The 25599-nt window shown below is 43.4% G+C and overlaps 1 protein-coding gene across 16 annotated transcripts in view; it reads right to left on the reverse strand.

The window, feature by feature from the left end:
• LOC311235206 (V-type proton ATPase 116 kDa subunit a 1-like) overlaps positions 1-21967 on the reverse strand; it is a gene marked incomplete at its 5' end in the record, with an annotated part of 66238 nt that extends 44271 nt beyond the window's left edge. For 12 of the 16 annotated variants that reach the window (XM_084322587.1, XM_084322584.1, XM_084322585.1 and 9 more), the window contains 8 exons: positions 11903-11996; positions 13349-13431; positions 14359-14485; positions 15050-15132; positions 15520-15648; positions 15838-15935; positions 21142-21220; positions 21851-21967. In XM_084322587.1, the coding sequence (XP_084178713.1) occupies positions 11903-11996; positions 13349-13431; positions 14359-14485; positions 15050-15132; positions 15520-15648; positions 15838-15935; positions 21142-21220; positions 21851-21967 (810 nt within the window). The remainder of the gene's footprint in view (positions 1-11902; positions 11997-13348; positions 13432-14358; positions 14486-15049; positions 15133-15519; positions 15649-15837; positions 15936-21141; positions 21221-21850) is intronic. The other 4 variants (XM_084322583.1, XM_084322582.1, XM_084322588.1 and 1 more) reach the window with 2 other exon arrangements.
• Between the last annotated feature and the right edge of the window lie 3632 nt (positions 21968-25599).

Consider the following 25599-nt stretch of genomic DNA (forward strand, 5'->3'; position numbering starts at 1 on the left):
GATAAGATAAGATATGATACGGTAAGATAAGATAATATCTGTTTGTATTTGCTTCAGTGTTTGTATTTGCTGTACATCTGTAGATACTATATCTATATCTGTACATATCTGTAGATACTATATCTATATATGTACATATCTGTAGATACTATATCTATATCTGTACTACAACTCTGTACATACATCTGATTAGCACTATTATTCAGTAGTACAGTAGTATTCATATATGGTATACCCGGTTTAATCACCTGTACATTGTATACTACTATTACACTTTACTGTTACATTTGCACTCTGGGGCGGCTGATTGGCGCAGTGAGCAAGGCGCTCGCCTCTAACGCATGATACGCTGGGTTCGAGCCCAGTTCTCTGCGTTGCTACCGGCTGGCTGGCCGTCGTACTAACACAATTGGTAAGTGTTAGAGGGCGGGAAAGCCGGGGGGTGGGGATTTGACGTTGTGGACAGCAACTCCTACAGGTCGGTTTGGTGACGCCGGTGCGACGGAAGCAGGAAATAGCGGGGTCAGCGTGAGCCTCCCACGCGTTACTCCTCGCCACTGAGAGTTCGAGCTGCTGCGGTGAAAAGATGCGACAGGCTGCCTCCTCGTGTACCGGAGGGGACACGTGATGCAAGGCTTCTGTCCTCACTACAACCGACCTGTGGGAGGCATAGTCTAGCAACGATCAAGACAGGGGAGGGAAGAATTGGATATATATACGAAATTGGGATGGGAGAAAAATAGAAAAATGGGGAGAAAAAGTGGATCAAAACATTTGCACTCTGGTTGGATGCCAAACTTATTTGAGTTGTACTGTACTTGTGCTGCATGATGACAATACATTTGAATCTAATCTAATCTAATATTACATTCACAGTCCCGATTGATCTGGGTTTAAAACATAGTTATATGGTCCTTCTTCTGAAGGGTTCACGGACAAATGACTAAACAACTTGGAATTTTATTTTTGAAGCCAGATTCCTTGCAGTTGTAAAGTTAAACCAAAAGCCTCCAGAACCAGGAGTTGAACCCTCCCAGCTGTCTCTCATTATAAATGCATAGGGTTAGGGTAGGGTTAGGCGCCAACACTGGAACTTACAGTCTATAGATCATCTATACAATGTATGCACACATACGCACATGTAAAATCACTGTAATGTGATGTCATTATTGTAATTATTGTATGGTCATGTAAAGAAGGTCACTATCTAGTATCTACTATGAGCTCATGTAGCTAGTTTTGGTGCTAATGATGTAATGACTACTTTAAGTAGAAAAGCCAAACCAAGGACAGGGGTCGCAAAAATAGCCTTGGCTAGGAATCCTACATGCAATACATCTGTATCTTGTTACTGTAACAATGTTACAATGTTTCCTATATTCAATTGAAAACATTTCTTATTTGACTGTTTGTTTGAAGGATTCATAACCTTTAACGCTGTATTGGTCACGTTTGATTATTATGGTCTGGATACCCGTTCACTTCATTGTGCTGTATAATGACAATACATTTTAATCTAATCTAATCAGTGCAGGTATGTACAGACAGATGTGGATAGATATACAGTATATAGGGTAAGAATAAATATATATATACAGTATATACAATATATATATACAGTATATATATACATGGTATATACAGCACTATTGTACATGCTATCATAGATTATTATAATAATATAATATAATATGTACTGTTATGTAAAATAGATTATTATAATAATATAATATAATATGTACTGTGTTATGTAAAATAGATTATTATAATAAAAATATAAGATTCCTCTTGAGCAACGTCAGAAGGATCCACCCCTTCCTGAGAAAAGAAGCCACCCAACTCCTCGTCCAATCAACAGTCATCTCCCGCCTCGACTACTGCAACGCACTGCTCGCTGGCCTCCCGGCCACTGCCACCAAGCCTCTTCAACTCATTCAGAACGCAGCGGCCCGCCTGATCTCAAACCTACCGAGGACGGCCCATGTCACCCCACTTCTTAGGGACCTGCACTGGCTCCCCATTGCTGCACAAATCCGCTTCAAGGCCCTCGACCTGGTATACCGTGCGGCAAAGGGAACGGCTCCCGCCTACCTCCGGTCAATGGTCTCTACAATTACATTTACATTTAGTCATTTAGCTGATGCTTTTATCCAAAGCGACTTACAAGTTCTGTACGACAAGCCATCAGGAAGGGCACAACTCTATCAGCTGAGCAACAATGTTCATCAAAGTGTTACAGTGTAGGTTAGTTTATTAGGACAAGTGCATGACAGTACGGTTAGTTAGGGTTAGATATATATATATATATATATATTTTTTTTTTTTTTTTTTTTTCAGATAATGGTTGAAGAAGTGCGTCTTTAGTCGACGGCGAAAGATTGGACGTGATTCGGCTGTCCTAACTGGGGTGGGTAGTTCATTCCACCATTGTGGGGCAAGGACTGAGAATAGGCGACTTCTCTTTGATGACCCTCCCGGAGCTTGGATAGGAGTAGGTCTCTAACTACACACCCTCAAAACCCCTACGCTCTGCATCTTCTGGCCACCTCAGACCTACTCCTATCCGAGCTCCGGGAGGGTCATCAAAGAGAAGTCGCCTATTCTCAGTCCTTGCCCCACAATGGTGGAACGAACTTCCCACCACAGTTAGGACAGCCGATACCCGTCCAATCTTTTGCCGTCAACTAAAGACGCACTTCTTCAATCATTATCTGAAATGAAAAAAAAAAAACTAACTAACCTTACTGTCTAATATAATTACTTACACTGTAGCACTCAACACTTTGATGAACAGTTGATTAAAAAAAATAAAATAAAAAAAGGATTTCAATTTTTTTTTTAAATAAATTGTTTTAATGCAGTCTGGCCACTGAACTTAGAAGCAGGCCAGGCCAGTGTTTCTAGTTGCAGCGGCGCAATAGTTAGATAACCTAGGTGGGGAACAACCAGGAGATCACTGCAACTCACACAAGTTGGAGAACTATCTCTCTCTCTCTCTCTCTCTCTCTCTTGCTCACACACACACACAAAGGGAGCCGCATGTGATTGGTGGAGGCGGGACCCTTACAAAAAACAAAAAATCCATCAAAATCAGTGTTGCTAATCATTGACACATGCTAGCCTGTAATAATCCCTCCCAGAAAAATCTACTTTGCATTTGATATATTGCAAATATATGCCATCACACACACTGGCATTTAAAGGGTTAGCATTATAAAATGAATATGTGGTGTTATGATCAGGGCTGAAGTTGAATAAAAGATTGTATTATTTTCAATCTGACATTACAAAAAAACAGAAAATCCATTGTTGCTAATCATATATGCTAGCCTGTTTTTTAACAATAATTTGTGATGCCATCACAAACACTGGCATTTAAAGGGTACAAATAAAAAAAACTCCTGCACCAGAATGCAGGAAATGAAGTCTTTGTAACAAAGAATTTCCTGGTGGGGGACCCCCAGACTCCCCGCTTAAAAAGTTGCCTGACTGGGGCTATATTTCGCACTATATTCCCTGGCCTGAATGATTTCCTCAGTCCAGCCCTGGTTAAAAGCCTCCAATGCTAATTAGTGTGTGTGCGTTTGAACGTTTGCATGTTTCAACCATACATTTCCATTTATAAAAAAATAAAAATATTATAATTTTTAGTTTTTTTTACCTCCTATAATAGTGGGGGTCGCGGCTCTCTGACACCGTTATTTCGGGGGTCGCGGCCTGAAAACTTTGGGAACCCCTGAGCTAAATGACAAAATGTAAATAATATAATATGTACTGTGTTATGTAAAATAGGTTAAATGTTCTGTGTAGTAGCTTCCAGTACATTATGATGCAATGCAAGGATTCAAGGCCAGGATCACATTATCCGTGATAAGAAGATACTCCTCTTTATTAACACCACTTATAGATCGTATAGCTTTACGCTCTGCTCTATTGGAACTATCCCTTTATCCACTCTAATAATGAATAACTTTCTCCACATGCACACACCTATTTACCTCCGCCTTGCCACACCCACATCCGCTCCTTTATAAGCAGGGTTGTGGCCACACAATCAGCTCCTTCCCTACTTTCACCACGAAAGTGTCTGTAATACACCACTTTAAGTTTAGTGCCAAAGTAGTTTGTTGAAGAGAAGAGGAGCTGCGTTGACATTGTATCTTTGTTTTCTCTCCACTATTTCTCGAGAAAATAAAGCGATAATGTTTTCACCACCGGAGAGTCTAGAAGATGATGATCATTCTGACCTCCACCGGCGCTTCGCATTGGGGCGCGCGTCGCTTAGCAATCCCCGCCGGCGTTGTCTCCGGCTCTGCAACTGGATACTATGCCTCAGGAGGCGGTCGGCTTTGTGAGAGCTGACGGTCTCCCTGGGCGGGTGATGTTTTTGCGACGCGAGCCTCGGGTGTGTCAGTTGTGAGGGGACAACTGTGCAGCTTGCGTAAGGTCGGCTCCAGGCTAAAATCCCTTCGTTGCCCCTTATAGCGGCGTGGAGGGGGTTCTATTTTGATGCCCCACAATAACACAGTGCTCCTCCTCGGTGAAGTTATAGCTTTGTTTTCCTGGGGCCGTGATTCCGAGTCTGCGGTTCAATTCCCCGGGTCTCTGGAAAACGGATACCCTCTGCCACCGCGCTGGCCCCGTTTTTCAAGACGAAAACACCCAGCACGAGGGATGCGAGTTTGGTGTTTCATTATGAGAATATCTCCGAGCTCGAGTCGGCTGCAGCCCGCGTACAACGGGGCTTACTGCTGATGCCGCTGTGGTAAACACCGTTCTGTGAGAGGGACGTGTGTTGCCTTTTTCGCTTTTTTCTTCAGATAAAAAGAGGAAAAGACAGCGGCTGTCAGAAGTGTTGGCCTGTATCGGTATTTCTCACCTTATACAGCTTCAGAGTAGCCGCTTAGCTTGCTACTGCGTTAGCTAGTGGCTATCGATAGCCGGTAGAAGCTAACTGTTAGCCAGTTAGCTGCTAGGCTAAGTCGTTAGCTGGCGGCTACGCTCGGCTGGAAATGTTAGCTTGATGCTATCAGTTAGCCTGGAGTTAGCTGTTAGCTTATGCTACAACCATTGGCGCTAGCCGTGAGGAGGTAGCGGGCCCTGGCACTCTGACTACGGCGTCATCTCTGGCAGAAGATGGCGTCGGGCCTGCGCCATGACCGGCCGCAGAAGGGGGGCGTCGCACCGGAGCGAGGCTCCAGCCGTCGCCGCTTCTGGCCCTGCCAGCGAGAGGCCTCATCAACGTGGTAGACCAACCTGTGTTTGTGGCCATTTCGTCCTGCGTACGAGGTGCAGGTAAGATGTCCATAGGACATTACCCCACTCTTCCTTCCTCCCCCTCCCGAATGTTTTTGGTTAATAACGATGTCTTTGTTTAACAAAACATATGTTACTTCACTGCATTTGGAGATACGACGTGTGCTGTGTGAAAATTGTCTTGGTCGCTATCTTGTATAGCTTAGGTTCTAGCATTGGCCAAGGCTTATGTCTTTCTCTCTACCTAAAAACAGCATTATTTTTTACGTAAGTAAAAATGAACTGGAGTTTTCTGTTGTATGATGAGAAGTTGTGTGTGTGTTCATGTAACGTTTAGACAACTGGCTGGGTGTTAACCTACAGCGCTGTACATAGTGGCATGTGATCAAGGGCCTGAGTCCCTCTCTTAGCTTGTTATTTTCTTTACTTAAGGGTAATGGTAAAAATAACGAGTGGCAAGTTTTTACACATAAGCAGAGCCGTGGATAAAACCTGTTTTCAAACCCTGAGAACCAGGCAGTCATCTGAACGTGTAGAACAGGTTAAACTGGAGGAACCCTGAGAACCAGGCAGTCATCTGAACGTGTAGAACAGGTTAAACTGGAGGAACCCTAAGAACCAGCCATTCATCTGAACGTGTAGAACAGGTTAAACTGGTTCCCTGGTTCCACTCCATGTTAGGATGGGTGGGTCACGGGATTTCCCCCCGGCCATGGAATACGTCACTGGGCGCGTTTTTCCTATTGGCCATGAGACATCCGTGAGTTTTCAGGCTCTGTGCTGCAGACCACTGTCATTGTCAAAGTTGGATGATGCGATGCATTCGAAAACTGTTTGTTTTCTGCTCTGCTCTCTATTAAAGTGTGTATTGGGCCGTTGGTCACTTGGCCCAATTATTATTACATGTATCTTTTTCAATTGTTACTCACGTAGAGGTCTCTCTGGGGGAACTTCTGTCTTCCCCTCTTATGTAAAGAGCAGAATTGACAGGGTTTTACCCTCAGACGCGTCATATGAGACCCGTGTCTGTGTCTTATAGGCCGGCTTCCTGCTGCTCGTCCCAGACAGCATGGAGGAAACGTTGTCTGGTGTTTCTTATTAGAATTCACCATCGATATGTTTCGGGTTCTCGACGTGCATATATCGCTGGCCCTGGGTGCTTTCCATGTGGAACCACTTTATGGCTGGTGCGCCTTGGTTGCCCAATTCATAGAAACAGCATTTTCTATGCGGGCGGCTGGGAAGGAGATTTTGTCTCTACCGAGCGCCAGTGCACTAGGTTAGACTCGGCGGCTCACGTGCATCTCCGGGGGGAGATGACGGAGTAGATCAAAACATTGGTGGAGGGTCTCACGCCCATGAGGTGGGCCACCAGGAGCAGTGCATTCGCGTACTGACCGTCTTGGTGGCGCCCTCTGTGATGTTTTGGATCGACACGCATACCTACCCCCCTCTTAGGACTGGGGATGGCGGCGTGCCTAGGACGCAGGACTGGTTCTGGTCGCGCCGGACCAGGTCAGTTAACCCGGTGTCCGCCGGGGCGCAGATCTGCTGTTCTGGTACCCCGAAGGACTTTGTGCTTTTCCGGGGGGAGAATGCCGGGTCGGGCCGGGCGTCGCGGGGATTGATGTCGTGGATGTGTGTGTCATATGTATGCCACCACGGGTTGCCCTTAACAGTGACGTGCTTGGTCCATACTGTGTTGTACCTTGCGCTGTGTTAGGGGGCTTGGTCCCTCTCCATTTGTTTCACCCCTCCCTCCCTGCTAGGACGGGGCTGGGAGGGGGCTGTCGGGGAGGTTGTTGTCAACTCCTCTAGGCATCCCTGTGTAGGTCCTGGTCCGCCGGGCCCAGGTCCGAACTCGTTCTCGTCGACCTGTTGGCCTGGGTTAACCTTTTGAAAACTGAAACACTTGTGCTGCTTGTATAGCCTGTGTATACACACAGTTATGTTTCTTTGTGGGTTAAGGGAACAACCGCCTCCTGTTAAACCAAACATAGGGGGGTGGTTGGTTCTCCGGTGTGTTGGTAGCAGAGTCGACTCTCGGGTTGAGGCCGGGCTTGACCCCCGTCTGCCCGAGAGTATGCCCCTGCATCTTTCATGACATCTGCCAATTGTGTCAGCCTCTTCTTTGAACCTCGACCCGCTGGATTGGGGGGTCGGGTTTGTGGAGGTTATGACATGGTGCACAGCATACCGAACACCCCTTCCGCTGGGATACTGTTCTCACAGTAGACCCTTTAGGCGCCTGTCTAATCCACAGTGCTCCAGGCACAGGTCGAGTTCTGCTCTTGGGGCCTGTTGCCTGGATTGAGGGATCAACCTCCTTGGGGGTTGTCTCCCCGGCACGCCGACTGGCCCTGCAGTGTTGTGGGGGGTAGCCTCTTGAAGAGTGCTTCAGGGGGGAAGGGCCTGCTCTTGATTTGGGACCTGTCCGATACGCTGGCGATGTGGGGGGTGATGTCACCAGTGACCGTCTGGTGGGGTCCCGATGCTGCGGCCTCGTTGGCCTCACCAGGCCCCCTTTTTTCAGTGGGTCCTAGCCCTCAGGTTGTCCTAGGGCTGGGACCTCCTCCGCGCTCCGCTGCTGCAGCCTTGCCACAGGGTTGGGTTCTTGACCTTCGACCCCGTGATGTTAGGGGCTGTGACGGGGGTGTTTTGCTTCCCGTCCGTTCCCTGGTGGCATGTGGGATGCGCGCCTGAGTGGTTGCGGGTCCTTCTGAATGAAGGTAAGTCCCATGGTCTGCTCACCCTGTGCGTTTGAGGTGCTAAGCCCTCTTCGCACAGTCAGATCCGATTCCCTCCCGTCCTCCATTAGGGAGGACCGGGGGGCTCGGGTCCTTCCCGGTTCTGATGGTTGTAGGGGGCCTCAGCGGGTACATCTGTCGAGCTTTTCGCTCTGCTCAGCTCCTGTGTTCCAATAGAGCAGAGCGTAAAGCTATACGATCTATAACGTAAGGTTATCCTATAACCCTAGTTATATGAGTATAGCGAGCGCTCTGCTCTGACTCACTGAGGACCCCATGGTCTTTGCCTTCGGTGGCTTGACATATAACATTTTATTATTTTACATTTTGTAATATTTTGATATAATGCTAATGTAATGAGTTGGGTTGGATGGGTGTGGGGGGGGGTGTTTGATTATGTTATGTATAGTGTTTCGTATGTTTGTTATTGTTGGTTTTATTTTTAATTATGTTTGTTTGTATTTATTGTTTTCTGTGGACCCCAGGAAGAGTAGCTGTTGCCATTTGTAACAGCTAATGGGGATCCAAATAAACTAAACTAAATTACACTGCTTCTCTCAAGCTGAACTGAGAGGGTTTTCTTCCATGCTTAATGAGGACCAGGCCTGGCACTACCCAGCTACCATGGACCTCAGTAACCTGAGGCTGGCACCACCCAGCTACCATGGACCTCAGTAACCTCAGGCCGGCACTACCCAGCTACCATGGACCCCAGGCCTGGCACTAGCCAGCTACCATGGACCTCAGGCTGGCATTACCCAGCTACCATGGACCCCAGGCCTGGCACTACCCAGCTACCATGGACCCCAGGCCTGGCACTAGCCAGCTACCATGGACCGCAGTAACCTCAGGCTGGCACTACCCAGCTACCATGGACCCCAGGCCTGGCACTACCCAGCTAACATGGACCTCAGTAACCTCAGGCTGGCACTACCCAGCTACCATGGACCTCAGGCTGGCACTACCCAGCTACCATGGACCTCAGGCTGGCACTACCCAGCTAACATGGACCTCAGGCTGGCACTACCCAGCTAACATGTACCTGTATTACATTATTCACCATCAAAGGTGGAAAAAACCCTGAATAATAATAATAATAATAATAATAATAATAATAATAATAATAATAATAATAATAATAATAATAATAATAATAATAATAATAATAATAATAATAATAATAATAATAATAATAATAATAATAATAATAATAATAATAATAATAATAATAATAATAATAATAATAATAATTGATATTCTCTTTTGGTTCATTACAATTTACTCAAGCATAGTAACAGACACAATATTTCTGACACTGGGAATACGTTCCCTGAGGTCCCTAGGGCCTAAAAGAAAAAAAGGTTTGTTTCCGGTTGCCGACCGACCCTGCCGATTTAGGTGCGACCCAATTTATATATAATAATATTATATATATATTTTTTACAATAAAGTTTCATAAAAATCTTAGTCAAACCTTTAGTATTATGGATATTAAACATTCTGGCAGAGTACATGCATCCATGTTGTTGTGAACATTTTAATTAAATAAAGAAATTCCCTATCCATAGTCACCGTGGGAAAGAATAAAAATAAAAAATAAAATAAAATAAAATAAAATAAATTCCCTACCTACCCATGGCCTTAACTGACAACAAACAGGAAACAAACAATATTTTCTTTTATGCCCCTAGATACCAAGAACATGCAAATGGACCTTGTAGAAGTGGAGCAATCTTCCATTTACCTGGGTATGTACTTTTAGGTGAATTTTATGAAAATAAGGCTAGGGTTTATGAGGTTAAGCTTGAAGAATTGTATTTGTACTACTGCACTGTATGAAAACTATTTGTACTTGTGATACTTTCAGGAGAGAAACGGCTGGTGCTGCTGGTCATCCTGTTTTTACAAGATCATCATTTTATTCATAAGCTCAACTTTTATTTACAAGATACAAATTTTATTTAGCATCTGAAATATTCTGAAAGCCAAGCCTCTAAATGGGATATGAAATGATTGAATGATATAGATATAGTTAGTCCCCCTCAAAGGCTGACCACATGATATAATAATAATAATAATAATAATAATAATAATAATAATAATAATAATAATAATAATAATAATAATAATAATAATAATAATAATAATAATAATAATAATAATAATAATAATAATAATAATAATAATAATAATAATAATAATAATAATAATAATAATAATAATAATAATAATAATAATAATAATATTAATAATAGGTTACATGTTTTATGTCTAATTAAAATAATATGCAATGTGAGAAGATGCTAAAAGAACTGGCTGCCCTGGACTCCTACGAGAGAGAACTGTAACACAGCATCATCTACTTAGGCCATTAAGCCATTTTTAGGACATGGAAATGTAGGGTTTGTGAAATAATCATTATCTTGGATCTCATGATACATTTGCAAGTGAGTTCCCCTCCTCATTTCAATTAAGAAATGCATTCCAGAGCGGAATGCATTCCAGAGCTCTTTGTCATCATTCCTAAAACCATAACTGCAGTTCATGACACATTTGCAATTGAATTAACACGTTAGTCTCCCTCTCCATTTAAATTAAGAAATGCATTCCAGAGTGGGACGCATTCCAGACCTCTTTGTCATCACACACACATCACACACATCACACACACATCACACACATCACACACACATCACACACACATCACACACATCACACACACATCACACACATCACACACAAGACGAAGCCTCTTGCCGCTGGTAGAACGGTGCTGGGAGAACGTTACCCCATCTGTAGCAAGAGAGAGTTCACCTGGCCAGCAGAGAGAGAGAGAGAGAGAGAGAGAGAGAGAGAGAGAGAGAGAGAGAGAGAGAGAGAGAGAGAGAGAGAGAGAGAGAGAGAGAGAGAGAGAGAGAGAGAGAGAGAGAGAGAGAGAGATGCTATTTGACCGAAATACTATTTGGCCATAAACAGAGAGTACACAGTGGCAGAATACCTGAGCACTGTGACTGACACAAAACTAAGAAGATCCTTGACTAGGTACAGACTCAGCGAGCACAGCCTAGCCATCGAGAAAGGCCGCCATAGGCAGACCTGGCTCCCAAGAGAAGACAGACTATGCACCCACTGCACACAAGAAGAGGTGGAAACCCAGCTACACTTCTTAACAACCTGCCCACTATACCAAGACATCAGAGACATATACTTCCCACAAATTGCAAACACCCAAAGAGACTTTGAAAACATGGACAATAACTCAAAACTCCCATACCTACTGGGTGAAATACAACAATGTGCAAACACAGCAGCCAGATTTGTGAGCTGCTGTGACAAGAAAAGGACATTCAACGGAATACAACCACCATAAAGACTCTCACTCATACAAGAGAGAGAGAGAGAGAGAGAGAGAGAGAGAGAGAGAGAGAGAGAGAGAGAGAGAGAGAGAGTTCACCTGGCCAGCAGAGAGAGAGAGAGAGTGAGCGAGAGAGAGTTCACCTGGCCAGCAGCGAGAGAGAGAGATAGAGAGAGAGCGAGAGAGAGAGAGGGAGAGGGAGAGAGAGAGAGAGAGAGAGAGAGAGCGAGAGAGAGAGAGAGAGGGTTCGCCTGTCTTTCTTCTATTACCCTGCCCATACCTGTACCCCCCTCCCCCGTGCTGCATAATGCCCACATTTTCCCAAAGGGATCAATAAAGGAATATCTTATCTTATCTTATCTTAAGATTTCACCATTTATAAATTTTATCAAAAAAAAAGATTTCACCATTTTAAGGAAGCAGGTAGAATGTGTACATGGCCTGAGGAACCTATTAAAAACTGTCTGATGCAACTACCTAGGAAGATAAATAGTTCTCAATATTTCACGTTACATGGTCGTGGTAGTTTGACCTATTGACCTACCATCTGCAGGTCGTCGATACGGGTGTTGACCCCGGCCAACATCTCCTTCCTCTCCTGGGGTGTCTCGGGACAGGGATAGAGAGAGGCACGGAACCTGAGGAACACACAGCACATTTTACTACAAGTGACCTGGAGTTATCAGTTACAAATTTTTTCTACTCTGTATTGTATATATGTATATATGTATATTGAACACTTTTGTTTACACTTTGTTTACGTACTTTTGACTTTCTATTTTATACTTTATCTATTTTTTATCTATCACACTCTCAGGAGCAAAACAGGAAAAAGCATTTCATATAAAAGTATTCTGTATTTTTGTATGACAACTAATAAAGAAACTTGAACTTGAACTTGAACTTGGAGTCATGTTGATGTTACTGTAACAGACGATATGCTGAACAGACGATATGCTGAACAGACGATATGCTGAACAGGTGATATGCTGAACAGATGATATGCTGAACAGGTGATATGCTGAACAGATGATATGCTGAACAGGTGATATGCTGAACAGACGATATGCTGAACAGACGATATGCTGAACAGATGATATGCTGAACAGATGATATGCTGAACAGGTGATATGCTGAACAGATGATATGCTGAACAGGTGATATGCTGAACAGACGATATGCTGAACAGACGATATGCTGAACAGGTGATATGCTGAACAGATGATATGCTGAACAGGTGATATGCTGAACAGACGATATGCTGAACAGACGATATGCTGAACAGACGATATGCTGAACAGGTGATATGCTGAACAGATGATATGCTGAACAGGTGATATGCTGAACAGACGATATGCTGAACAGGTGATATGCTGAACAGATGATATGCTGAACAGGTGATATGCTGAACAGGTGATATGCTGAACAGACGATATGCTGAACAGACGACATGCTGAACAGATGATATGCTGAACAGACGATATGCTGAACAGGTGATATGCTGAACAGGTGATATGCTGAACAGGTGATATGCTGAACAGGTGATATGCTGAACAGACCAAATGCTGAACAGACGATATGCTGAACAGGTGATATGCTGAACAGACGATATGCTGAACAGGTGATATGCTGAACAGACGATATGCTGAACAGACGATATGCTGAACAGGTGATATGCTGAATAGACGATATGCTGAACAGACGATATGCTGAACAGGTGATATGCTGAACAGATGATATGCTGAACAGGTGATATGCTGAACAGGTGATATGCTGAACAGACGACATGCTGAACAGATGATATGCTGAACAGACGATATGCTGAACAGACAATATGCTGAACAGACAATATGCTGAACAGACGACATGCTGAACAGACGACATGCTGAACAGATGATATGCTGAACAGGTGATATGCTGAACAGGTGACGTGCTGAACAGACGATATGCTGAACAGACGATATGCTGAACAGACGATGGAACGACTCACCCCTCACATATCTTCTTCACCCTGTTCTTCAGCTGGTCTCCTTGGAAGAAGATGATGAACACAGACTTGTGGACTTGGTCACCCTGTCAGAAGGAGAACGAATCACCAGTTAGAAACGCAAGATGTAAGATTCAAAGTAGTAACTCATCTCTAAAATATCATCATGAATGGAACCCTTGCACTGAAAAACCATATAAATAAATTTAGATTATCTTTGGACAGCCCATGTATTTGCAGTCGTGAAATCAGTGTGAATGTGATATATCACCAGAAGGTACTCAACCGCTACTGTCTTTAACTATGAATGAACACAACACTCTAATTTACCATATTTAGATAATAAAGTGCTCAACCTCTACTGTCTTTAACTATGAATGAACACAACACTCTAATTTACCATCTTTAGATAATAAAGTACTCAACCTCTACTGTCTTTAACTATGAATGACAACAACACTAACTTACCATATTTATATAATAAAGTACCCAACCTCTACTGTCTTTAACTATGAATGAACACAACACTCTAATTTACCATATTTATATAATAAAGTACCCAACCTCTACTGTCTTTAACTATGAATGAACACAACACTCTAACTTACCATCTTTAGATAATACATAACTCAACCTCTACTGTCTTTAACTATGAATGAACACACAACACTAACTTACTATCTTTAGATAATAAAGTACTCAACCTCTACTGTCTTTAACTATGAATGAACACAACACTCTAACCTACCATCTTTAGATAATAAAGTACTCAACCTCTACTGCCTTTAACTATGAATCCACACAACACTCTAACTATTGTTGAACTATTATTTTCCAAGCATCGTTTAGTCAGACTACAGTGTTGAAACAATGAGCACGATGTCGGAGGCAAAATATTCCTGCGAAGAATCTGCACATCCAAGTAGAACTGACTATTTATATTTGGTTCCACTCTCTAAAACATCCAAGAGAGCAGAGTGTTTCCTGTATGTTCCCAGCAGTCTGCTACTGACCGTGGTGGGGTCCTCCAGGGGGTCCTCGATATCTGCCTGACGTAAAAACACGTTTCCACGACACACGCGCCACAGCAGCCTCTCGAAGGTCTGAAGCCTCTCCCGGCAGATCACCCCGGCAACGAACCTGCACCGAGACAACACAGTTAATCACCCCGGCAACGAACCTGCACCGAGACAACACAGTTAATCACCCGGCTTTCTCATAGATTCCAATGCATTCAGCGCATTTTTTACTTCCTGTTTTTGCTTGTGACTTTTCACCTAGATCCCTGATTCGCTCATCCCCACGTGGGGTATCATTGGAAAGCCACCCTCGTTGTTTACAACCCTGTCCAATAATTTTCGAGATCGCCAAATGATTGATGTAGCTAGAGCCTCGGGAGTCGCGGGTGGATTTTTTTGTATGTCTGCCGTGTACTTTGGCGCACGCCTCACATATCGGCATGTAACTCGAGAACCGCTGAACGGATTTTGTCGCCTTAAATGGCAATCGACAGGCCACAAATATGGCTTTAATTCAATCTATATATCTTATTAAGAATATGCACACCCGAGCCGCTAAAGGTCGCCAAAGTGGTGTGTCGCACCGGTGGGCAAATCGTCCTCAAAATGTCCCTTGGCCGGGTCGGTGCCAGTTAAGAGCTTAATAATGTGGTGTTTCGAGTATACATGATGCAGTGTTTCATACCCCAGTCTGAGAGGAGCCCCACGGCCTCCCTCGCTCCCTTCCATCAGGGATGAAGATTCCTCCAGCAGGTTGGGATCCTCCATCTGTCAGAAGACCACGAGGAAGGTTATTAATGTCCCTGGTTGATTAGTGGACAGTTTGACTGCTATGGGTCTAAGCTACAGTAGATTAGCTGGTTGTCAACAGTTCACAGGAAGCTCTCAGACATACTGCTATAAAACAACTATAATAATAATAATAATAATAATAATAATAATAATAATAATAATAATAATAATAATAATAATAATAATAATAATAATAATAATAATAATAATAATAATAATATAATAATAATAATAATAATAATAATAATAATAATAATAATAATAATAATAATAATAATAATAATAATAATAATAATAATAATAATAAGCAGAAAAAGAACAGTAAGAGTGGAGATTAAAGAAGGTCTTGAGAAGATGTCTGACCTCGTCGAAAAACTGCTGCGTGCGGCGCAGGATGTGTTTGAGTTCCGTCAGCTCCAGGAAGTTCTTCTTCAGTGCCTCCTGGTTGGTGTTGATCTCCTTCAGCTCGTTCTCCAGCTTCTCAAAGGTGGCCTGTCAACCACCACAGAAGAAGAATCGGAATCAGGAAACGCTTCATTTGCCATGTAGGCTGTATGATCTGGTAGGGAAGCGCTCTCTATGTCAAACCGGGGCGGGGCGATCGCACCTCCAGGTCGATCAAGTCCCTGGGGTTAGGGTTAGGGTTAGGCAAAGGGTTAGGGTTAGGGTTAGGGTCCTCACCTCCAGGTCAATCATGTCCCTGGGGAAGGGGACCTCAGGGTTCTCCCCAGTGTCCACCGTCGGGATGCCAGCTTTCTTGATCTCCTTCTCCACAAACCCTATGGAGAACAAAGGATCAGGGTCAGAAAATGTCAGGACCTGGGCTCAGAGACAGATCGAGCAGCACCAGGCCTGATAAATACTCCTGCTTGGTATCAGAGGAACACACAGATATTGGTACCAAGAACCAAATCCTAGCACAGGTCCATCTGCTGGAAGGATGTACATGGGTTGTCGGGACGACCAGGAGCTGAGAAACTTCATGGGATATCTGGTTGGATACCAAACTTCTTTTTGTTGTACTGTACTTGTGTTGTATAATGACAATGCATTTGAATCTAATCTAATCTAATCTGATCTAATTAAACATGACTAAAGTCTCTAACATGTGATAATGTGATAAAACACCAGGGCCCTCATTTATCAACAATGCTTAGAAAGTGTTCTATTTTCGTTCTTAAGCACAGCATTTAGAATGTGTGTACGTACAGAAAAATCGGGATTGATCACACATGCGTACACAGGTTCTACGCACACTCCATGTTGATAAATACCATTTGTTCTTTTTTTTGTATTTTATTTTTTTATTCTTTTTTAAAACAAACATATAAACAAACATGACAACACACGATAAGATATACAAGCATTAATTGTCAGGGCACATCCAATGAGATCACATTTTGGTTAGTTGTTTTATATAAGATATACCCATAATACCTGTTATCTAAAAAAAAAACCCTACATACATATGCTCAGCTCGAACCCCCCCCTCCCGGACCCCACCTTGAGAAGTACCTCCACTATCCCTCGCACCTAACCAGACACTACCATTATAAGCTAGCTTTTATTCTCTCCACCACTTCTAACCACATTGACATTTTGGATTCATTGAGACCCAGAATTCTTGCTGTAGATATTTCATGGTAAATTACATCGAGATATGTAAGAAACCAAACTTTACGGCACATTTTTTCCGGTTGAAACCAGCGTGATGCGATCAGCTTTTTGGCTACTGTGATACCCGATAAAACCAATCTCTTTAGCTGTGGATTCACTGCAAACTCAAAAACATCATTCAACAGCAATACCGAGGGGTGTACAGGTATATTCCAAGATACGAGTTTTGATATTTGTTGGGTCACATCTTTCCAGAATGCCTTAACTGGTGAGCAGTCCCAATACATGTGCATAAATGTCCCTTCGTCCCCATTTGTACATTGGGTGCATTTGGAATCTTGTTTGAGCCCCATTCGGCACAGTCTTATAGGAGTCAAGTATGTCCTGTGAATATAGTTAAGATTGATTTGTTGATGATCCGGGTTCCTTGATGTAAGTCGGACATTTGCCCAGGCTCCTTGCCAATCAAAGTCATTTTCCAGGTCTGGTATATCCCTCCTCCAGACAGAGTCAAGTTGGAGGGTTTCATACGAGGACGTTAGTAATTGATGATAAAATTCTGAAACAAAACCTCTCGATGTCTCTCTTGAGTAGAAGAATTTGTGGTATCTGTGGTGTTCAATTGGTCTGTCTAATGGAACACCGTGAGACTTCAAACATAGCTCTAACTGTTTGTGAAAAAGCCATGTGGACTTGGTGAGATTAAATTTTTTGCGTATTTCTTTATCACTACAAAAACCCTGTTTGTTAAAAATATCCCCTAATGAGTGTATGCCTTGCTCTTCCCATATAGGGAATCTTATAGGTCGTTTTCCAATTAAGAGAGCATTGTTATTGAATAAGGGAGTATGGTTGTGCCATTCTTGTGGGTTAGGATTTTTTTTTGTGATTCACGCCATATCCGGATCGCATGAGTAATTATGGGGCCAAATTTTCGTTCACAGTGCTTGATTGGTAGTTTAGTGTATGCTATGTCCTTCAGTCTATGTGGGGCTACTATGTTTTCTTCTATTTTCCTCCAAGATGCTAATGCTTGGGAGTCAAACCATGTTGTCAATGGACTTAATGAGTACGCCTTAAAATATAGGAAAAAATCTGGAAATGCCATGCCACCATCTGCTTTATTTCTCTGTGCGGTGGATCTTTTTATACGTGGTGGTTTGTTATTCCAAATAAATTTGTATGTGGAGGAGTGTAATCTTTTCCAGTAACCCTCTGGAGGGGGTAACGGTAGCATTGAACAGAAGAAGTTGATTTTAGGTAGTACATCCATCTTAACTATTGATATCCGTGCTTGTACTGTGTTCTTAAGTTTTGCCCATCTATCAAGGTCGTCTTTGATTTTGTTTTGGATTTTTGTGTAGTTGTGCTTCACCGTTTGTCTTATGGTAGGGAATATTTCCACTCCCAAGCATCTGAAATGTTTTACCATCGGTATCTGTCCTGGGAGGGTTGTATCTTTTTTTGCAGGGGTGTTAAGTGGAAGGAAAGCCGACTTCGGCCAATTTATCTTAAATCCCGATAAATCACCAAAGTCCTCAATCAACTTGAGCAGATGAGGCAATGTGGTGTTGGGGTTTTTCATGAACAATATTACATCGTCCGCATATAAACAAATTTTTTGTTGTGTGCCCTTGATTACGATAGGTTCTATGGATTGGGATTGTCTTATATATTGTGCTAACGGCTCTAATGATAGATTGAACAGACCGGGACTAAGAGGACAACCCTGTCTGGCAGAGCGTGATACCGGAAATATTTCAGATATGATTGTGCCTGTTATAATCATGGCCGATGGGTCTTTGTATAATACTTTAATCATATCGATGAATCCTTTTCCTAACCCCATCCTTTCTAGCACTGCCCACAGATACGACCATTCCAGCCTGTCAAAGGCCTTCATAGCATCCAGGGACAGTATCGCCTTAGGTATGGTGTCCTCTTTGTCGGCATCAAGTACGTGCAGTATACGTCTTATGTTCTCAGTGATCAGGCGGCCTCCTATGAAGCCAGTTTGGTCCGGGTGAACTAAAGACGTCATATGCTTTTGTAATCTGATGGCTAATACCTTAGAGTACAGTTTGATATCTGTTCCGAGGAGGCTTACAGGTCTATAACTACCGCACTCGTTGGGGTCTTTGTCTTTTTTAAGGAGGACTGTTATGAGTGCAATATTGTCGGTTTTATGGAAGTTCCCCTCCTTGACTGAGTATAAGATCATATTTAGTAATAAGGGGCCAATTATGTCCCAACAAGAAAGGTACATTTCTGATGGGAAACCGTCTCTTCCTGGAGCCTTACCACTTTTCATTGCGGTTATGGCCATCTTGAGTTCCTCTAGTGTGATCGGTATTTCTAACTGTTTAGCGTCATCCTCTGAAAGTTTAGGGAGAATAATTTGATTAAGAAATGTGTCCATTTTGTTTTGATCGAAGGTCATTTCTGATTTATATAAATCGGAGTAGAATACTTTGAATGTATCGTTTATTTTTACCGGATCTGTTACAAGTACTTGTTGTGCTCTAATGGTAGTTATATCTGCAAATGTTGCATTAATTCTTAATCGCATGGCTAATAGGTGGCTGGGTTTGGAACCATGGGAGTACTGCTGTTGTCTTGTGCTGCGTATTTGTATTTCCGATTGTTGTCTGTATATGTCATTGATCTCTATTTTTAGTACGTTAACTTGATTTTCTAGTCGAGTTGAGTTGTTGTATTTCAGAGAATTAAATAACGTTGAGTAAAGCGTTTCCAGCTCATCCAGTTTTGTGTTTTGATTCTTGCGCATTTTGGAGGAAAAGCTATCCGTGAAGTCTTTGATCATTCCCTTTACCGACATCCATATTATTCTGGGGTCTTGCACCGAGTTTGCATTCTCCCGTTGGAATACTATAAGAGCTTCTTTGAGTTAAATACCATTTGTTCTACGCTCCACGCTCGTGCACAATTTTAAGTATTTGCATATAGAACCGCCCGTAATTAACCATATACGGTAATGAAACACCCCCATGTGGAAAAGTGGACTAAGCCGAGCAAAGCGTGTTATGGGAGAAATACGCGACAGGCTGACAGACATGTACACGTACGGTGATGTCGGATATGATATCTATTAACTTCCTAAAGACCATTGCTGCCTGGGCAGCGCAAACACTAATAAAGACCGTTAACCACTGTTTGCCATTGGTGTCATTAATAACCATGCTGGAATATGCCTTTTCTTCGTTTCGTTCGATTAATACCCAGGGATTAAAGTTCTCCGTAAATGTTCTACCTGCATATGATTTGTAGAGGCATACAATCTATTTTGATGTCTATTTTGATGTCGGTATTAGGTAGCCTATATAAACAATAATACGAGAGCATATACAAGAACAATGAATCTCACTGCCATGTAGCCTACGCCATGTGTAGCCTGCCTATATGTGATCAATACAAACTTGAACTTGAATTCCATCATGTCTGTGTGCGGGAGCTCACAAGGCTGTTGTCACAATGTAAATAAAAACGTGCACTGAAAAGTTACAGTATGTAGTTGGTTGATTATTTGTATGTCAGTAAACCCTTGTAAAAAGTATCCGTTTTATTTAATGAATTGAAAACATGCAGCATTGCCTTCCTCCCGGCATGCAGCAACGACATGTATCAGGCAAATGCGCATCACTGAGTGGAATCCCTTTCTATTCACATAACTGCATTTGTGATGGAGCTTTGACAGCTACATGGGTGGTACAGTAACAGTCTATTGCTCGATCCATCTCCAATATCATGATGGACCGTGCCGGTGGCCAAAAACCCGAGGGTGGAGAGGACTTGAATGTGCACAGGGATGGCATTTGTGCGTTTTGTTCCACACTCCAATTTCGGTCTCAAATTGCGGTACAAATGAAGGAGGTGTCTCGGGTATAGCATTCATTCATTCCTATCTGCTATCTCTGAAAACAGTTCCCCGTGAGCGCAGTCAGTGCACACCATAGTATTCCGATAACCCTATATATAAACAATGCTGCATTCATTCGGAAAGAAATACCTATTCCAAATGCTATATTTATAGGGTTTGACAATAATTACACTACTGTCGCTATTTTACAATGAACTATAATGAATTACGGGTCATACAGAACACGCCAGTGTTGAAACTAATGCACGGAAGCTTATTTCTGTGTGGCAATATTCATATTCTACCACCGGGCACCAGGTACGCACGGTCGGAGCTGTGCGTAAATATACGCACAAAGTCAAGCACACGTTCAAATTGATAAGTCCCACACTTTGCTTAGAAATGATCGTACGCACGGGTTACGCACATATCTGTGCGTACGCACTATTGATAAATGAGGGCCCAGCTCTTTCTGAAGTGTTCTAACTCACTCAGTTTCCTGTCCATCTCCTCACATCTCCTCACTTCATTCACAAACTTCCGCTGGAACACATTGACGTCAGGATTAAGCTGCAAGCAGAGAGATGCAAAAAAAAAACATGATCAGACAAACACCACGAAACATCATCAACACAGGAAGTCAACCTTTTGAACAGCAGCGTAATTTGTAGTTGCAGCCTGGTGGGACAGTCATGAAGGTGTAACATCTATCCTGACTCACTGGTGGGACAGCACTGAAGGTCTAACCTCTATCCTGACTCACTGGTGGGACAGCACTGAAGGTCTAACCTCTATCCTGACTCACTGGTGGGACAGCACTGAAGGTCTACCATCTATCCTGACTCACTGGTGGGACAGCACTGAAGGTCTAACATCTATCCTGACTCACTGGTGGGACAGCACTGAAGGTCTAACCTCTATCCTGACTCACTGGTGGGACAGCACTGAAGGTCTAACCTCTATCCTGACTCACTGGTGGGACAGTGATGCAGGTCTAACATCTATCCTGACTCACTGGTGGGACAGCACTGAAGGTCTAACCTCTATCCTGACTCACTGGTGGGACAGTGATGCAGGTCTAACATCTATCCTGACTCACTGGTGGGACAGTGATGAAGGTCTAACATTAGCCCATTTCGGGTCTGTGATGCACGCCAACAAGGACCCTGCCCAGTTCTCCCAGGTCTCTGTTGTACTCACGTCCCTAAACTGGACCATGCCCAGCTCTCCCAGCTCGCTGACGCAGCAGTAGGCCGCCTCTGACTGCAGGAACAGTTGGGCCAGAGTCATCTCCTCGCTGCGGAAGAGTTCTCCCATGGTGCCGCCGGCGTCCAACACTCAGGAAGCAGCAGAGTCCTGCAGCACATCATCACACACCTCAGTTAGAGTCCTGCAGTACATCATCACACACCTCAGTTACCACATCATCACACACCTCAGTTAGAGTCCTGCAGCACATCATCACACACCTCAGTTACCACATCATCACACACCTCAGTTACCACATCATCACACACCTCAGTTAGAGTCCTGCAGCACATCATCACACACCTCAGTTACCACATCATCACACACCTCAGTTACCACATCATCACACACCTCAGTTAGAGTCCTGCAGCACATCATCACACACCTCAGTTACCACATCATCACACACCTCAGTTAGAGTTCTGCAGTACATCATCACACACCTCAGTTACCACATCATCACACACCTCAGTTACCACATCATCACACACCTCAGTTACCACATCATCACACACCTCAGTTAGAGTCCTGCAGCACATCATCACACACCTCAGTTACCACATCATCACACACCTCAGTTAGAGTCCTGCAGCACATCATCACACACCTCAGTTACCACATCATCACACATCTCAGTTACCACATCATCACACACCTCAGTTACCACATCATCACACACCTCAGTTATGCCCCTTTTCCACTGCATGGTACCTACTCGACTCTACTCTACTCTACTCGGCATGGTACCAGGTACAACGATTGCTGATTAGTTACGCTTGTTGTTGGGGTTAGGGAAGTGAGTGGTAACGTTAGTTAGCCTAATGCTAACGTTAGCAGATAGACACGAGAGCCTAGGTAGAATAAGAGCAAGTGACTGTGGATTCACTCGGTGCATCACAGTGTTACATCCCAATGTATATATTCCCCAGTGTGTGTCTCCATGTGTGTGTGTTCCCCATTTTGTTTCCTCCCTCCAGCCATTGTTCCCTTCACCATTGGTCCCTGCCAGGCCAATCCTTCCATTATTGCAACACAGCACCGATTGGTGGATGGCTTTCCAGACTCCAACACTCAATCCACACCACCCAATCATGGATCACCCCCACACCTGTTAAAACATGGCTTCTCACTTCAGTCTTTCTCTCTCTCTGGCATGAGGCTAGGCCTGTTGTGTTTTTGGTAAACCTGTAACTTTGACAGTATTGCATTTCGTTTATTGGCCTTTGGTGCTTAGTAGTAATTTCCTTGTGTGTGTATGGCCACAGAGAGAGCATTGTTAGTTATAGTTTGTTTTTGTATATATTCTGCTTTTGTTTCTGTATAATTAATGTGTTTTTCTCTCTTTCTCAGGAAGCACAGATGGGGTGAGCTGCCATTTCCTTTGGACATTGTTTTCTCCTGTTTTGGTTAGGTAAGAGTAGTTTAGGTAATGTAATCTCTTTTACCATAGATTAGATTGTGTTTATTTGGAGTATAGTGGTGTTTGTTTGTTGTTTTGGCCTGGGCTCACCCCTGAGCTACATGTGCTTCCTTTGCATCTATTCAATAAATATCATTGTTGTTTACAAACGTGGTCCATCTTTTCTGTCAACCAACTGTTATGTTACAGCCCTTTACCCTTAGACTCACAGGGGTCGTAACATAAATGGGGGCTCTGCCTGGGATCTTGTAACCCGTGTTCAATTGTTGGTTGATGGATTTGGTGAACTGTGTTTGTTTACACTTGTATAGTAATTGATTTGTGTGTAAAAATGGCATTTGTGTAAAAAAAAATAAAATAATGGCAGTTAGTACTTTTGATCTGGGGAAATTCTTGAGCAATCCTACTTGGGAAGCGCTAGATAGCTGCCGCAAGGCAGACTTAGTGGAGATTGCCACACATTTTAAACTCTCGGTTCAACAAAAGCATCTTAAGCAGGAGATCAGGTGTCTTGTGGTAGATAAGCTGTTGGAGCAGGGGACGCTTGTTTTACCTGCGGTCTCTGATGAACATGCAAGTCCTCCTGGTGAACCTACGGAAGCACCGCCTTCTGAGGAGCAAGCCCAGGGTGCTGAAAAGGCAGGTGTGAACGTCACATTGCCACATTTTCACTTGACCTCTCCTGTGTCAACTGGGTCTCGAGAAGGGGCCCAGGTCAAGGTTAGAATAGCATGTCTCCAGATGGAGGCTCAGGAGAAGGCACAAGCACGTGAGGCGGAGTATCGGCTTCGTAGAATGGAGCTTGAGGCAGAAAATGAAAGGGCTGTTAACATTCGTAGGTTGGAGCTTGAGCATGAAGTGGAAAAAGAGCTCAGACTGCGGAGGTTGGAGCTGGAAGTCCTAAGGAGTGAATCCAACTCTGCTACACCGACTCCTCCACAAGGCCCGGGTATGTCCTCCTCCACAGCTTATTCATCACACACTTTTGATATAAGTAAACACATTGCTTTGGTGCCTCCGTTCCGAGAGACAGAAGTTGATACTTATTTTAATGTGTTTGAGCGTATTGCTGCTTCATTGCGCTGGCCAAGAGAGGTCTGGCCTTTGTTGCTTCAATGCAAATTGACTGGTAAAGCCCAAGAGGTTTGTTCAACACTTTCCCTAGAAGATAGTCTATTGTATGATACTGTGAAGGCTGCCATCCTTCGTGCATATGAGCTTGTGCCCGAAGCTTATAGGCAGAGGATTCGCAGTCACAAGAGAGCTGTCAACCAGACCTTTGTAGAGTTTGCTAGAGAGAAGGGAACTCTCTTTGATAAATGGTGTGCAGCAAGCAAGGCCTCAGATCTTAACTCTCTCAGAGAACTCATTCTATTAGAAGAGTTTAAGAATCGTTTGCCAGAGCGTATTGTAATTTACCTGAGTGAGCAGAAAGTGTCCACTCTGCAGCAAGCTGCTGTATTAGCTGATGAGTTTGCGCTAACCCATAAAACTGTGTTTGTAGATAGGCGTGACTCGTTTCTCCCCCATGATTTCTCTCACAAACATTCTGTCCCCAACCATTCAGAATTCACACACCCCCGACCAAAAATGTCACCTCCACGCTCAAAAGAGGAGCGGACGTGTTACTACTGTCATAAATCTGGTCATGTTATTTCTGACTGTTTAACATTGAAACGTAAGCAGCAACCGTCCTCTCAGAACTTTAGACAACCCAAAGGGGTTGGTCTGATTAAAATGGCACCTGATTCCGATCAACAGATGCACAATGATCAGGATGTTCTCGATCCTTGTTTCAGGCCATTTACTTCCAAGGGTTTAGTTTCCTTGACAGGGGATCCAAAAGATCAGTGTACAGTTCAGATCTTACGAGATACTGGAGCCTCACAATCCTTTATCCTCTCTGATGTACTACCTCTGTCTGAGAAATCTTCCTGTGGTTCTAGTGTCCTAGTTCAAGGTATTGAGATGGGTTTCGTGCCAGCCCCGTTACACTGTATTCATGTACAATCTGATTTGGTCACTGGTTTCTTTAAAATAGGGGTGAGACCTTCCTTGCCAGTTAAAGGCATTTCCTTTATCATGGGAAATGATTTAGCTGGAGGACAGGTGAACGCTGTGCTGGAAGTGTTGGATCACCCAGACACAGATTCTCTGCCTGATGACTTGTCACAGAACTTCCCTGAAGTTTTTTCTGCAAGTGTTGTCACTCGGGCTCAATTGAAAAAGAGAGGTGATGAAATTAATTTGTCTGGCTCTGTTTTTGCTTCAGCCTTTGTCA

Source organism: Notolepis coatsorum (assembly GCF_963971535.1).
Source record: "Notolepis coatsorum genome assembly, chromosome: 10".
Classification (NCBI taxonomy): Eukaryota; Metazoa; Chordata; class Actinopteri; order Aulopiformes; family Paralepididae; genus Notolepis; species Notolepis coatsorum.